This window comes from Heterodontus francisci, chromosome 5, assembly GCF_036365525.1.
Source record: "Heterodontus francisci isolate sHetFra1 chromosome 5, sHetFra1.hap1, whole genome shotgun sequence".
NCBI lineage: Eukaryota > Metazoa > Chordata > Chondrichthyes > Heterodontiformes > Heterodontidae > Heterodontus > Heterodontus francisci.
The window spans coordinates 182076295-182091861 of record NC_090375.1 but is presented as its reverse complement, the minus strand read 5'-3'; the positions used below and the strand labels follow the sequence as shown (position 1 = coordinate 182091861).

At 43.0% G+C, this 15567-nt stretch overlaps 1 protein-coding gene across 1 annotated transcript in view; it reads right to left on the bottom strand.

The window, feature by feature from the left end:
- Nucleotides 1-15567, bottom strand: part of LOC137370301 (uncharacterized) — a 138269-nt gene that overhangs the window by 106743 nt on the left and 15959 nt on the right. Inside the window, exons 8-12 of the mRNA XM_068032680.1 lie at nucleotides 13705-13733; nucleotides 10365-10456; nucleotides 9000-9114; nucleotides 4228-4398; nucleotides 3750-3820 (exon numbers count right to left, since the gene is read on the bottom strand). Coding sequence (XP_067888781.1) covers nucleotides 3750-3820; nucleotides 4228-4398; nucleotides 9000-9114; nucleotides 10365-10456; nucleotides 13705-13733 — 478 coding nt within the window. The remainder of the gene's footprint in view (nucleotides 1-3749; nucleotides 3821-4227; nucleotides 4399-8999; nucleotides 9115-10364; nucleotides 10457-13704; nucleotides 13734-15567) is intronic.

Sequence of the window (15567 nt, the reverse complement as noted above, 5' to 3'; positions counted from 1 at the left end):
TCAGGTCAGACAGAGGAAGAATGGGGGTTGACAGTACAGATAAATGATCAATGTACCTGAAAATCACTATCACTATAAAAAACACATGATTACTAAAACATTGAACACACAAAATTAAGAGAAAGAAAAACCTTGCATTTAAATAGTGCCTTTCTTTTCTTTCTTCTTTTTTCTTTTCTTTTGGGCCTCCTTATCTCGAGAGACAATGGATACGCGCCTGGAGGTGGTCAGTGGTTTGTGAAGCAGCGCCTGGAGTGGCTATAAAGGCCAATTCTGGAGTGACAGGCTCTTCCACAGGTGCTGCAGAGAAATTTGTTTGTTGGGGCTGTTGCACAGTTGGCTCTCCCCTTGCGCCTCTGTCTTTTTTCCTGCCAACTACTAAGTCTCTTCGACTCGCCACAATTTAGCCCTGTCTTTATGGCTGCCCGCCAGCTCTGGCGAATGCTGGCAACTGACTCCCACGACTTGTGATCAATGTCACACGATTTCATGTCGCGTTTGCAGACGTCTTTATAACGGAGACATGGACGGCCGGTGGGTCTGATACCAGTGGCGAGCTCGCTGTACAACGTGTCTTTGGGGATCCTGCCATCTTCCATGCGGCTCACATGGCCAAGCCATCTCAAGCGCCGCTGACTCAGTAGTGTGTATAAGCTGGGGGTGTTGGCCGCTTCAAGGACTTCTGTGTTGGAGATATAGTCCTGCCACCTGATGCCAAGTATTCTCCGAAGGCAGCGAAGATGGAATGAATTGAGACGTCGCTCTTGGCTGGCATACGTTGTCCAGGCCTCGCTGCCGTAGAGCAAGGTACCGAGGACACAGGCCTGATACACTCGGACTTTTGTGTTCCGTGTCAGTGCGCCATTTTCCCACACTCTCTTGGCCAGTCTGGACATAGCAGTGGAAGCCTTACCCATGCGCTTGTTGATTTCTGCATCTAGAGACAGGTTACTGGTGATAGTTAAGCCTAGGTAGGTGAACTCTTGAACCACTTCCAGAGCGTGGTCGCCAATATTGATGGATGGAGCATTTCTGACATCCTGCCCCATGATGTTCGTTTTCTTGAGGCTGATGGTTAGGCCAAATTCATTGCAGGCAGACGCAAACCTGTCGATGAGACTCTGCAGGCATTCTTCAGTGTGAGATGTTAAAGCAGCATCGTCAGCAAAGAGGAGTTCTCTGATGAGGACTTTCCGTACTTTGGACTTCGCTCTTAGACGGGCAAGGTTGAACAACCTGCCCCCTGATCTTGTGTGGAGGAAAATTCCTTCTTCAGAGGATTTGAACGCATGTGAAAGCAGCAGGGAGAAGAAAATCCCAAAAAGTGTGGGTGCGAGAACACAGCCCTGTTTCACACCACTCAGGATAGGAAAGGGCTCTGATGAGGAGCCACCATGTTGAATTGTGCCTTTCATATTGTCATGGAATGAGGTGATGATACTTAGTAGCTTTGGTGGACATCCGATCTTTTCTAGTAGTCTGAAGAGACCACGTCTGCTGACGAGGTCAAAGGCTTTGGTGAGATCAATGAAAGCAATGTAGAGGGGCATCTGTTGTTCACGGCATTTCTCCTGTATCTGACGAAGGGAGAACAGCATGTCAATAGTCGATCTCTCTGCACGAAAGCCACACTGTGCCTCAGGGTAGACGCGCTCGGCCAGCTTCTGGAGCCTGTTCAGAGCGACTCGAGCAAAGACTTTCCCCACTATGCTGAGCAGGGAGATTCCACGGTAGTTGTTGCAGTCACCGCGGTCACCTTTGTTTTTATAGAGGGTGATGATGTTGGCATCGCGCATGTCCTGGGGTACTGCTCCCTCGTCCCAGCACAGGCATAGCAGTTCGTGTAGTGCTGAGAGTATAGCAGGCTTGGCACTCTTGATTATTTCAGGGGTAATGCTGTCCTTCCCAGGGGCTTTTCCGCTGGCTAGGGAATCAATGGCATCACTGAGTTCCGATTTGGTTGGCTGTATGTCCAGCTCATCCATGACTGGTAGAGGCTGGGCTGCATTGAGGGCAGTCTCAGTGACAGCATTCTCCCTGGAGTACAGTTCTAGGTAGTGCTCAACCCAGCGGTCCATCTGTTTGCGTTGGTCAGTGATTATGTCCCCCGATTTAGATTTGAGGGGGGTGATCTTCTTGATGGTTGGCCCAAGAGCTCTCTTCATGCCATCATACATTCCTCTGATGTTTCCGGTGTCTGAGGCCAGCTGAATATGACTGCATAGGTGCCTTTCACCACCTCAGGATGTCACAAAGTGCTTTACAATCAATGAAGTGCTTTTGAAGTATATTCATTGTTGTAATATAGAAGGCACAGCAGCCAACTTGAACACAGCAAGCTCCAACACACAGCAATGAAATAAACAATCAAACCAAATGTTGGCCAGGACATTGATATATATCACATATACTTTCATGATTTGTAACTGAAAATGCAAATATATTTAATGTAACACTCTGTTTATAATTCCCACCCCTCCCCATTTCTGTGCGTCCGTCATAAAGGAGCCTACATCCCAGCTCTCCAGCAGTAAAGTGGATCTCTCCAAATATCATTCATCTGCACAGTCTCTCAGTGCCAACTCCCCTTTTAATTCAGTGTTTGAGTGATATGTGAAGAGATCCCTGCTCATTTTTTTTCTCTCTTCTCTCCAGGTAACCAAACCAAAACTGGCAAACATCCTCCCAGGAGAAACCCGAGTGAAGATGCTAATTCGAGATGAGGGTCCAAATTCAACACTGATGCTACAGCTTCCCCATCAGTTCTCCTCTTAAAAGCAATCAGTTGCAACAGTCAAATAACTAACTGTAATATTTTTAAGTCAAGTTCTGTTGATTTTTTGGGGAAAATTTTTTTTCCTTCAATGGCAAACATTGATGTCATGGTCAGGAAAGTGGCTAGGAACAGTCACTGTGTCCTTTACAAATGATGGAGCTATTGTAATAAAATCAGTTCAATTAACAGATTTGCTAAAACCCTCCATGTTAATAATTATATCCATGAATTTTAAGTTAGCTTCTTCCTTCTGTCAAGCTCAGTAACTTCTCTCAGTTTCCTTACTGTCATTGCTGCTCAGTTAAACCCATTCAACTCAATCAGTTCAACTGTATAACACGTCATTATTTGTAACTATGCCTTTAAATTCTTAAACTCAATGAAGTTGAAAGTACAAATAATTGATTAATATATCCATATCAGAAGAAAGGGCACTGACATACTGCAGGTTGATTTTAACTCTACACAGAAACTGGGTGGTAAGGCTGCTAAAAACAAAAACATTGTCTATCTGCTCAAATCCCAGTCTTTTCCAATGTTAACCAACAGGGCTTAGCAAGCAGATGAGGCACCCATCGAAGGAAGGCAGAAGTGTCATAAATTTATGCACATTGGCATCCTATTGCAAAGTGTTCGCAGTGCAAACTCCAAACATTTGCCCCTCAGGATTGCAAGCAGGACCTCAATTTCTTATATCACAACTGGCCTCCAAACTGAAACAATTTCGTGCTCAGGCCATTCAGCATAGGACCCCACACAAAATTACAGCAGCCGAAGCACCAGTGTAAATAGGGTAGTATGTCACCCATTGCCATTTTCAGGCTTCTTCTGCCCCATTAACACCAGGCATGGGCCCTGATTACCACTCACAGAGAGATAATCAACAGTTGGCTGGGGACTGGGGACCACATATTAATAACCAACTCAAGCACATTGTACAACTAGAAGAAAGAGCTTTAATCAACAACTTTACCAAAAATCTTTAAAATAGTTGGGATGCATTTCTTCCAGTCCAGCCAGCTGTTTTTTGAGATAGGCCTCCTCCTGTCAGTAAAGGTAAATTAGCACAGGATAATCAGTATCTGTAAACGGATGTATCTAGTTCTAGCATGAAGCATGAAATTATGAACAGATGATGCTTGAACTGTGAACATGAAATTTGGAGCATCAAAATAACATATCTATGAAAACAATGGTTCAAGAAAATATCTTTTGATATGCTAGGCATCTGTTTTATTAAAAGTTTCTTTTCAACATATACGTCAAGATCAAACATAGATTGGTACCTCGGGAGCTCAATAGTGCTTGGTTGAGTAAAACTAGTCAATGAGTTAAATAATATATTCAACACTAACCTACCTTTTCTGTTGCAAAACAATTATTTAAAAAGAATTACAGGAAATTTACTGTAGAGTTTACTTTTTAATATTTAATATGGTCATTTTGTGTACCTCTGGCCATCGTGGATGGCACAGGTTCAGATCCTTCATTATTTCCTTGCTTCTCCACTCCTTCCAACAATTAAACGTTGTTTTTGAAGAATGGATTTCTATGAATTCCTCTATAAGCTGATACAGGGTGAGTCCAACCGCTATGATGCCAATAACAACTTTCCACCAGTCCTGTATTCATATAACGTAAGAAAAAGAAAATACCTTCAAAGGGAACAAGAGACTAACAATTTAGCATATGCTATTCTTCAGCTATGACTTTCCACCCTGTGCTTTTATGATTTCAGAATCCACACGTTCTCGTACTATTCTATATCACTAATATTGCCCGTTACATGATGTGTTAAAGTATGTATGTTCCAACAAAACCTTTTTCTCCACTGTGTAAACTCTGATATTCACATCCACCCATCCACCGTATATGTTTGATAATTCTCCCATAAATCCATCCAATCTCCTTTGACTGCAATGAGCAATTGAAGCAGTCAAATTGAGCCATTTAAATGGCCAATTAAAGGGCCTTTTTCCACCTCAGCTGGCATTTTACCAGAACTTGGTGGGAGGGGGGCCACGCCACTGCCACGAGGTGAGACTACCAGGTAAACCCTGGTGACCTGCCAGCTCCATGGGGAGGGTGGGAAGCCCTTCTGTTCAGGCAGTCTTTGTCCCACGGAGGGGTCCACTGGCGGCAATGGTCACCCCCGTGGCAACAACGCACATGCCCTCAGCAACCCAACCCCTTCCACCTCTCGCTGGGGTTTGCCACACTGGCTCTGGTGCCCCCAGATCCGACCTGCAGTTGAGGCTGCACAGCCATCAATGCGCCTACAACCCACAGGTGCAGCCCGAGTAGTGGCCACCGCTCGCAGCGGTGCTGATGATGCTGCTGAGCTGCTGGCCCTCTGATTGGCCAGCAGCTTTTGGGGGCAGGCTGCCAACCTTAATTGGGGCCATAGCCCTGGCGGTGGCCACTTAATTGACTGGCACTGGCAAGATGCGGTTCCGGGTCCCACTGATTGCTGAAGTGAGGTCCCCCCCAACACCCCTGGCCTTCTGTGGGTCCCCTGTGCCTACATAAAATTCCGGCCTTAATGCTCTCCAAAAAGGCCTAGCAAGCCACTCAGTTGCAAACCAATCACAGAAGTTGGCTCACCAATACCATATCATGGCAACTTGGAATGTGCAATTAATGCAGTCTTGCCAGTGTTCCTCACTTGCCAAGGACAATTAAAAATAATTGACGCCTGGATTATAGTTTGAGGATTGTAGAAGGAACAAAAGATTAACGAGGGTAAGGAATTTAAGTTTTGGAAAGAGAGAAATTAGAATAGGAGACACTACAACGACTGCAGTTGTTCAAGAAGATGGCTCACCACCACCTCTCAAAGGCAATTAGGGATGGACAATAAATGGTGGCCTTGCCAATGACTCGCACATTCCAAAAATGAATTTGAAAGTCTTAAATTCAATATGGTGAAGATACAGCAAGAAAAAAAAAAGCTGTAGCATAGCATATTTGATGATGAGAAGGACAAGGAGTAAAATACAGGCAGAGAAGAAAGGTTGCAATGGATAGAGAGGATGGTTGGAAAGGTGATGAAAATTGCTTATCAGTTAACAAACTATTTCTTGTATCTTGCTCAGGTAGGCAAAAGCCATGCTCGAAGATATGCCCCAGCTATATGGCAGTAATATTTAAATCTTGGGCAGACTTAGACGCAAAAGAAGTGTTTAGTTGCAAAAGAGGAAACTAAACTTTGTTTTTTTAAGCAGGAGTGGAGATATGAGAGTTCCATTGTGACCGGCGAGGTCAATGAAGCAAAGAATACCAGTGAAAAAGAAAAAATAAATGTAGAGCCATAAAAGACATGGCAGCTGTTGTTTGAACTTATGAAAGACAAAAAAATTGTCTCATTGAAGAATAGAAAAAGACAGGATTTCCATTGTGTTATTAAAGGACATAGATAATACAGTAATTCAACTACTGCACAATGGAAAGAATGAAAATTTCGGGCACTGAGAGTATATAGTCTGAAGAAGGTTGATGAATGTTCAGTGAATTAATTAGCAAATAAGTAGACAGGGTTAAATCATGAAGGCAGAAGGAGAGCAGAGGTCTGGGAACACCAGTTAATTGAAGTAAATGGAGTCAGGATAAGCCACCAACTACTGCACAGATATTGAAGAAGAACCTAGTTAACCAAGGACATAACTTTTGTGGAAAACTATGAACATAACTTTGTATTTGCTAAGTGAAATCTGAAGTTTGTGACACTGGGCAAGATTTTAACTCATGCAACACCCATTCACTGATACAGAGTTTGTATATATTGGCAATCTGTCTGTGCAGTTGTTGCAGTCTAAAGTTAATGGGTTGATTTTAACTCCCTCCACCTGATTGGAATGGAGTGGCAGGGCTGCAAAATTTAGAAAGTAGGAATATACACTCACCACCCCATTCCTGCCCATCACCATTTACCTGAGGACCTACCCTGCAGCTTAACTCTAATATGGTAAGTTATCCACTTTGGTAGAAAAACAGTAATGCAGAGTATTTCTTAAAAGTTGAGATTGGAAAGTGTTGATGTCCAAAGGGACGTGATATCCTTGTTCATAAGTCACTGAAAGCTAACAGGCAGATGCAGCAAGCAATTAGGAAGGCAAATGGTATGTTGGCCTTTAATGCAAGAGGATTTGAGTGCAGGAGTAAAGAACTCTTGTTGCAATTGTATAGTCTTGGTGAGACCACACCTGGAGTATTGTGTACAATTTTGGTCTTCTTACCTAAGAAAGGATATACTTGCCATAGAGCCAGTGCAACAAAGGTTCACCAGACTGATTCCTAGGATGGTGGGATTATCCTATGAGGAGAGATTGAGGAGACTGGCTTGTATTCTCTAGAGTTTAAAGGAATGAGAGGTGATCTCTTTGAAGCAGGTTGATGCAGGAAGGATGTTTCCCCTGACTAGGGGTTCTAGATCCAGGGGGCACACTCTCAGAATAAGAGGTAGGCCATTTAGGACTGAGATGAGGAGGAATTTCTTCAGGGTGGTGTATCTGTGGAATTGTCTACCCCAGAGGGCTGTGGAGGCTCAGTCACTAAGTATGTTCAAAACAGAGATCAATAGATTTCTAGATACTAAAAATATCAAGGGATATGGGGATAGTGCGGGAAAATAGCCTTAGAGTCATAGAGTTATACAGCACAGAAACAGGCCCTTCTGCCCATCGTGTCTGTGCTGGCCATCAAACACCTATCTATTCTAATCCCATTTTCCAGCACTTGGCCCATAGCCTTGTATGCTATGGCGTTTCAAGTGCACATCTAAATACTTCTTAAATGTTGTGAGAGTTCCTGCCTCTACCACCTCTTCAGGTAGTGTGTTCCACATTCCAACCACCCTCTGGGTGAAAAAAGTTTTTCTCAAATCCCCTCTAAACCTCCTGCCCCTTACTTTAAATCTATGCCGCCTTGTTATTGATCCCTCCGCTAAGGGAAAAAGTTTCTTCCTATCTATCTTATCAATGCCCCTCATAATTTTGTATACCTCAATCAGGTCCCCCCTCAGCCTTCTCTGCTCCAAGGAAAACAACCCTCGCCTATCCAGTCTCTCTTCATAGCTGAAATGCTCCAGCCCAGGCAACATCCTGGTGAATCTCCTCTACACCCTCTCCAGTGCAATCACATCCTTCCTATGGTGTGGTGCCCAGAACTGTACACAGTTCTCCAGCTGTGGCCTAACTAGCATTTTATACAGCTCCATCATAACCCCCCTGTTCTTGTATCCTATGCCTCGGCTAATAAAGGCAAGTATCCAATATGCCTTCCTAACCACCTTATCTACCTGTGCTGCTGCCTTCAGTGATCTATGGACAAGTGCACCAAGGTCCCCCTGACCCTCTGTACTTCCTAGGGTTCTGCCATCCATTGTATATTCCCTTGCCTTGTTAGTCCTCCCAAAATGCATCACCTCGCACTTCTCAGGATTAAATTCCATTTGCCACTGCTCCGCCCATCTTACCAACCCATCTATATCATCCTATAAACTAAGGCTTTCCTCCTCACTATTTATGGCACCACCAATTTTCGTGTCATCTTTGAACTTACTGATCATGCTGATCAGCCTGGAGGTCGAAGATCAGCCATGATCTAGTTCAATGGCAGGGTAGGCTCGAGGGGCCAAATGGCCTACTCCTAATTCCCATGTTCTTACGTAATCGTGGTCTTAGACGCATGTAGGATCTTAACACAATTTTGAGGAACTATTGGGCAGACAGTAAACTGCATATGGTCCTCCTCTGGTACCAGGTGTTGAATGGCCTAACCAGTGGTCCTTAAAGGGACTGCTGGAAAACCACGCTGATAAAGATTTTTGGGGGTTGAGGAGAAACATGAATGCTTTTTCTGGCCCCCCCCCCCATAAAATCTTCTAGCCAGCCTCTGGCCAATCACGTCCCCCCAACCATTGAGATTACCTCCCTCTCCCCTGCATGAGATAACATTTCCCGCTCAGCTCCATGTGAAATGCCCGCTGCCTCCCAACTGGCAAGTTACCTTTGAGTTTCAAAACAACACTCACAGTTGACCAGCAATATTGAAATGAGGTTCAAGCCTCAAAATGATTCCAGCCTCTTGGCAAGGACATTGGGCAAGATGCACAAGTGCCCCTCCCATTGCCCACCCAAAATTAAAATTTGACCCCGTTTTCTTTTACATATAAAATTTGATTCTGAATTGATGTATTTTGTGTTGAAGTAATTACTGTACTTACACGAGGTAGGTCGTAATTTAATTTTTCACCATATGACAGTGATGAAGTAAGTCCCAGAACAGTCCAAGACATAATGAAGAGGAAATTTAGCATCAACATAATCACAACGCCTCGCCTAAAGGAAAGCCAAACAAATTGTGAGCTTCCTCTTGTACAGAGGTAACAGAAAAGTTTAATCACATAATGAAGCTGGCATAGAAATATTACACTGACAACAACAACTTGCATTTATATGGCAACTTTAACCTAGGCAACTATCCCAAAGCACTTCCCAGGAGATTAGAGTCATAGAGAGATACAGCACTGAAACAGGCCCTTCGGCCCACTGAGTCTGTGCCGACCATCAACCACCCATTTATACCAATCCTACATGAATCCCATATTCCTTGCCACATCCCCACCCTCAATTCTCCTACCACCTACCTACACTAGGGGCAATTTACAATGACCAATTTACCTATCAACCTGTAAGTCTTTGGCTGTGGGAGGAAACCGGAGCACCCGGCAGAAACCCACATGGTCGCAGGGAAAACTTGCAAACTCCGCACAGGCAGTACCCAGAACTGAACCCGGGTCGCTGGAGCTGTGAGGCTGCGGTGCTAACCACTGCACCACCCATACAAAAATTGACACCAATCCAAAGAAGGGAGCATCCGCTAGGTTTTAAGGACAATCTTAAACGTGAAGATAGAGGTAGAAAGGCGAAGAGGTTTAGAAAGCGAATTTCAGCATGTAGGGCCTAGACAGCTGAAGGCATGATGACCAATGGTGGGTAAAGGAAGTGGGGTTGGATAAGAGACCAGAATTGGAGGAACACAGAGTTCCTGGAGGGTTGTAGAGCTACAGAAGGTTACAGAGATAGGGAGGGGTGAGGCTATGGAGGGACTTTAAACAAGGATGAGAATTTTGAAATCAAAGCATTTGGGTATCAGGAGCCAGTGTAGGTCAGCAAGCACAGGGATGATGGGTGAACAGGACTTGGTGCGAGTTAGGAGACAGGCAGAAGAGCTTTGGCTGAACTCAGATTTTGGAAGGCTTGAAGATGGGAGACTGGCCAGGAGAGCACTGGAACAGTCAAGTCTGGAGGTTCAAAAAGCATGGATGAGGGTTTCAACAGCAGAGACAAGGATGAAGTTGAGCGATATTACAGAGGTAGACATAGGCAATCCTGGTGATGGAAAGGATATGGGGTGGAATCTCAACTTAAGTCAAATAGAATTGCCAAGGTTGTGAACAGTTTGGTTCAGCCTGAAACAGTGGCCAGGGAGGGGAATGGAATTGATGGCCAGGGACCAGATTTGTGGTGAGGGACAAAGGTGACTGCTTCAATCTTCTCAGTGTTTAATTAGAGGAAATTAACCTTACCTTCCAAACCGTTTCCATTTAATATGAATTAATTTCTGCACAACAGGATGCATGATGAGGTCTAGCTGCCGATATTGAACAATCACTTCAAGCTGAATCATATTCACAGGCAAACAAAAAGAAGCAATTTAGTGATCAATGAATGGCATTACCTCAGATTTACTTAACTTTTGATTGTTGAGTGTTAAATATACTCTCAAAAATCTCTATTATTAGTATTAATATATTAACAATCTTGATCATTGCTGAAAATAGAGACATGTTGTCAAAGCTTTTCATCTTGCACTCATTAGGACAATCTGCAAGAATACCATAGAGTCATAGAGTGATACGGCACCAAAACAGGCCCTTCAACCCAACGGGTCTTCGCCGACCATCAACCAACCATTTATACTAATCCTACATTAATCCAATTTTTTCCCCTCTCACATCCTCACCTTCCCTCAATTCTCCTACCACCTACCTACACTAGGGGCAATTTTTACAATGGCCAATTTACCTACCAATCCGTAAGTCTTTGGCATGTGGGAGGAAACTGGAACACCCCCACACAGTCCCAGGGAGAACTTGCAAACTCTGCACAGGCAGTACCCAGAACCAAACCCAGGTCACTGGATTTGTGAGGCTGCAGTGCTAGCCACTACGCCACCCCCAATATAAGGGAAAACAATAACTTTATGCTGTATGAGAAGAGAGTGCTGATTGGTTGGCAAGTGAACTCTGACTTGTGGAGGCGTTGCCATGGAGAATGCACTAGTTTATGGTGACTGACTGTTAACTGCCAAGCTTTGTTTGAAATTTCAACCAAGCAGCTTGACTCTGATTGGTCAAGGCATTGCCCTGAGGAATGAACCAGCGAATGGCTGTCACTTATTTTGTTTAGCTGAAACAGGCACAATGTGAGTACATGTTCTTTCTGTTTGCAAAGAACTGGGCCCTGTGTATTAATATATGAAGCTTCTAGTACATGCAAATACACCACACGTGAGCCCTACTGACAATCTTAAATTGGTTGTCAGTGTACTTATTCGCACACTGAGGATTATTTAGCAAATGGTGTGCAATTGCGGAATCACTTCTAATATTGGACACTGTGTTTGAGTTTTGCAAGCACGGGCTGGTTGGATACGGCCTGTACCTTGCCCGTTGCAAACAGTGAATACAGTTTATTGGTCCCAGCAGAGAATAAGTTGTGGAGGAGACTGTGAAATGTATTTTGATTCAATAAGGATGCTGAGGGTGGAAGAACATGTAAGATAGTGCATATCGTGCTAGGTGCTAAAAAAGAAGACAGAGAGGAGATTTGAGAAGAGCAATGGTTATAGTAATATCCACATTAAAGCCAAATAAAACTGTGACAGAGAGAGAGAAAAAGGTGAAGAAATGGAAACCTCGAGTTATCTACCAGAAGATAAACTCTTTCTAGTATCACATCAGGGAGTATGAGAAAAAGGGCTTGAAGAGCCTCCAAATATTTGGTAGCAGTATTCAGGTCTGAGATGGATTAGATGGCTTCAGAGAAAGTTAATAATTGTTGAGTGGAACAGAAGTTTCTGGCATGAAAGAAGAAACTAAACTAATTGAAGGCATAAAATGAAACCCTAATGGGCTTTTTTATTCATTATTTTACTAATTTACATACTCATGCTAAATTTCTCTCTGCACAATTTTAACGCAGTCATTAACCTACTTTTTAGAAAAGCTCTATTAAAATAGCAGAGAGAGAAATGTAATATAAACGTGTTAATCAATGTATTAAAGGTGGTAAGCAGAGGGAACTCAAACAACTTAAAGTGCAAATTCTTAACAGAGCTCATTTTATCATTAAATATCGTGTGGTATCAGTGGCTAATCAACATGTAAGTTGCCAGGTTGTAAATCAGAATTAAATTCTATTCTCATTCTTTTCTAAAATTCTCTCCTAGTTTGCTGCCTTCCCATTTCCTGAATGAAAGGGAAGGCTCCAGCAATGATGCTGTATAACCAGCCACCAGGAGATTCACAAGAACAGTGTTTACGATGCACTCAGGTGATTGCTTTGCACGAGCACTCAGGTTGTTTCAACTTCATCCGAACACTACAACTGTTTAGTGTAAATTGAACATCAAGGCCTAAACTGGCTCTGAAGCAAAGCAAAGTGAGACCATCTCTTCCATGGATTCTCATTCTCTTTGCTCCAGTGTCAGGTTGTATCCATACTATAACTGCGCTGAAGTTATAGTCGTAATATGATTTGGCCCAAGGACTCATCCATCAGTTTCCATAATTTACTATGAGAAAATGTTTTGCCTTCATTTGATGCCTGACCCTGATGACCCAGCTATGAACAAGAACTGACTGTGTACCACTCTGTGGGACGTTATCATGCTTTCAACTGAGTTACAAAGTATTGTACAGGATGTAGAGCACAGAAACAAGCCATTCAGCCCAAATGTGCTTGTGTTTATACTTCATACAAGTCTCCTCCCATTTCATCTACCGTATCTGAGCCTTTCCATGTGTCTTTCTATTCCCTTTTCTCTCATGTATCCATCTAGTTTCCTTTCGAAAGTATCTAAGCTATTTGCCTCAAACACTTACTATGGTAGTGAATTACACATTCTAACCTCAATACATTTGAAAAGTCTGTTCTAATCTTGAATGCTGAAAGGGTATTTGCAGTGAACAGGAGGTTCTGTTTATTGCATTTTTAAAAAAATACACAAAGTTTACTTACACAAACTAGTTCATTAGTTTAAAAAATCTTTATCGGTACAAAAACTATTTCCTGTGAACACAGCAAGCCATAGCTTCTCTTCTTTTAAGTTGGACAGCCTTATGATAGTAAAATATCTTCAGTCAGTGACACCAACACCTTTACGTATAGAGATCGATAAAATAGTCTTTTAAGAGAAATTAATTTAATGTAGAAAAATAAAACAGTGAAATTGAAAATTGTTGACTGCAGTAAACATTTCAAACTTTCCACTTGCATTAATTCATGGCGGCATTCTGGGATTCATTCTTCTGTTATCCATCTATTGTTCACTCTACATTTAAAGAACCGGCCGTGCCTGACCTCCAAATCCTACCTAGAATAAAGAGACTGCACTTCCAATTTAAACATGTAATAGAACTTCAAGGCATTCATCAATGATCCCAGTGAAAATGTAAAAGAGGCAGCATTAGGGTCAGGTCCAGCCAAGATCTTGGGCTATTCTTAGTTCATAGGTATGAGCTCATGATTGATTGTTAGACTTGAGAAGCCTCATGTAACAATCGATCTGTATCAGTGAAAACAAAGGCTTTTCCCAGAACCTTAGCATAGCACTCTATTTATCAAAACTGAGGTAATACTTACTAAGGACTTGGCACGACTGTTATCGGTCTCTGTTTCAAAAGAGATTTTTGAAAAATTAGTGCTACTGAATATCAAGTATGATCTGTAAAAGTTACTATAGCATACGATGAAGTGACAACTGCAGTAAAAGTCCATCATTCTTCACCTCTACTATAAACCAACTTTGTTGAGCAAGGGTTTCAGCTAATTTATAATAAATGTATGAATTCCACGCCTGTCATTTCTTTTCATTACTCAAGTCTGGTGCTTCACTATTGGGACCCCACGTATGGCTTCAAAGATAACCTACGTGAAAAGTTGCTGCATTTTAAATGATGCCATTACAAAGTGAGTTTCGCAGGATAACTCCAGTGACATCCCGAAGTGTGTACACTGTGGTGTAATTTGCCATGAAGGATTTGCCATGAAGAGAACCCACATTCAGAAAGAAGAAATCTAGAAAAGAGTGATAATTTTTGGGGTTTCTGAAGGTTTATATGATTGCGTACCTGCCAATGGATTTCCAAACGTGAGTTGAAAGGAGAAGTTAAAGGCACTGAAATTCTATAGGGTGGAGGAGGGCAATCCAGTCTAAGTGAGAGGATCTGTCCAGAGTTAAGGAAATCAGTCGAGAGTATTAGCTCATGACAGGGCCTTCCTGCCCAAACCAATCTAGGTTTGTGAGGGAGTAGAAGGCACATGAGCCCTTCTGGAAATATATTTTGGGCTAAACAACCCAAAGCTGGTTGAGGTTTGCTGGCGTGGGGGCTGGGAAGTACCAGTTCCCCATTCACAATTCCTCCCCGTTCTCAATTCCCCCCATCCCCGTCCTAGAGGCTTTGCCTAGTGTGAGGGGTTGCCAAAATTATAAGGGCGGCACAGTGGCGCAGTGGTTAGCACTGCAGCCTCACAGCTCCAGGGACCTGGGTTCGATTCTGCATGGGTTTTCTCCGGGTGCTCCGGTTTCCTCCCACAAGCCAAAAGACTTGCAGGTTGGTAGGTAAATTGGCCATTATAAATTGTCACTAGTATAGGTAGGTGGTAGGGAAATACAGGGACAGGTGGGGATGTTTGGTAGGAATATGGGATTAGTGTAGGATTAGTATAAATGGGTGGTTGATGGTCGGCACCGACTCGGTGGGCCGAAGGGCCTGTTTCAGTGCTGTATCTCTAATCTAAATACAACAAAAAAAAAAATTCCAGCCCTTAACCTGGCCCGGACACCCAGGTGAGATCATCAGTGAGGTGTACCTAGGCTCACCAGGCACATCTGCATTCACCCTATATTGAGGCCCAACTGAAGGTCAAGGTGTACCTGGTCCCACTGACTTATGCCAATGGCCTTGTAGGGGTGGGCAGAGGCTCTGTCTCCACAAAACCATCATGGAAACTGGGCCCAGAACAGGACTCAATGTATTAAGGCTTTCATGCAGTTACGGCTGGAATTCGCTGGACGGTTGTCGAAATGCAGGGTAAATATGATTTGTGTTGGTAATTGAGATCACGTTGTAATCTAAATATTACCAATACCAACTTCATTATCGTCACAGTCAATAACAAATGGCAACTACACTATGATTTACGTGTCTCGCACTTCTTTGTTTCCTGCTGGCTTATTTCATTTTGGCTGCCAATGCTCCAGACTGATTTCCAGTATTGTACCTTGAAGTGGATTAGAAGTGACGCAGAAGCACCTGTTTTCTGAATTCCTCTCATACTGACACCTTTAAAAGGCAAATAAATGGATATTTCCAAACTAGGAGTCAACCACAATGCAGAACACCAGCCTGATGAGTCAGAACAAACCTGATCAGCAAACATGATGGGAGTCTTTTAAATTCAAATTTATTCTTTTACCTCAAGAAATTTGAAATATTGAAATCT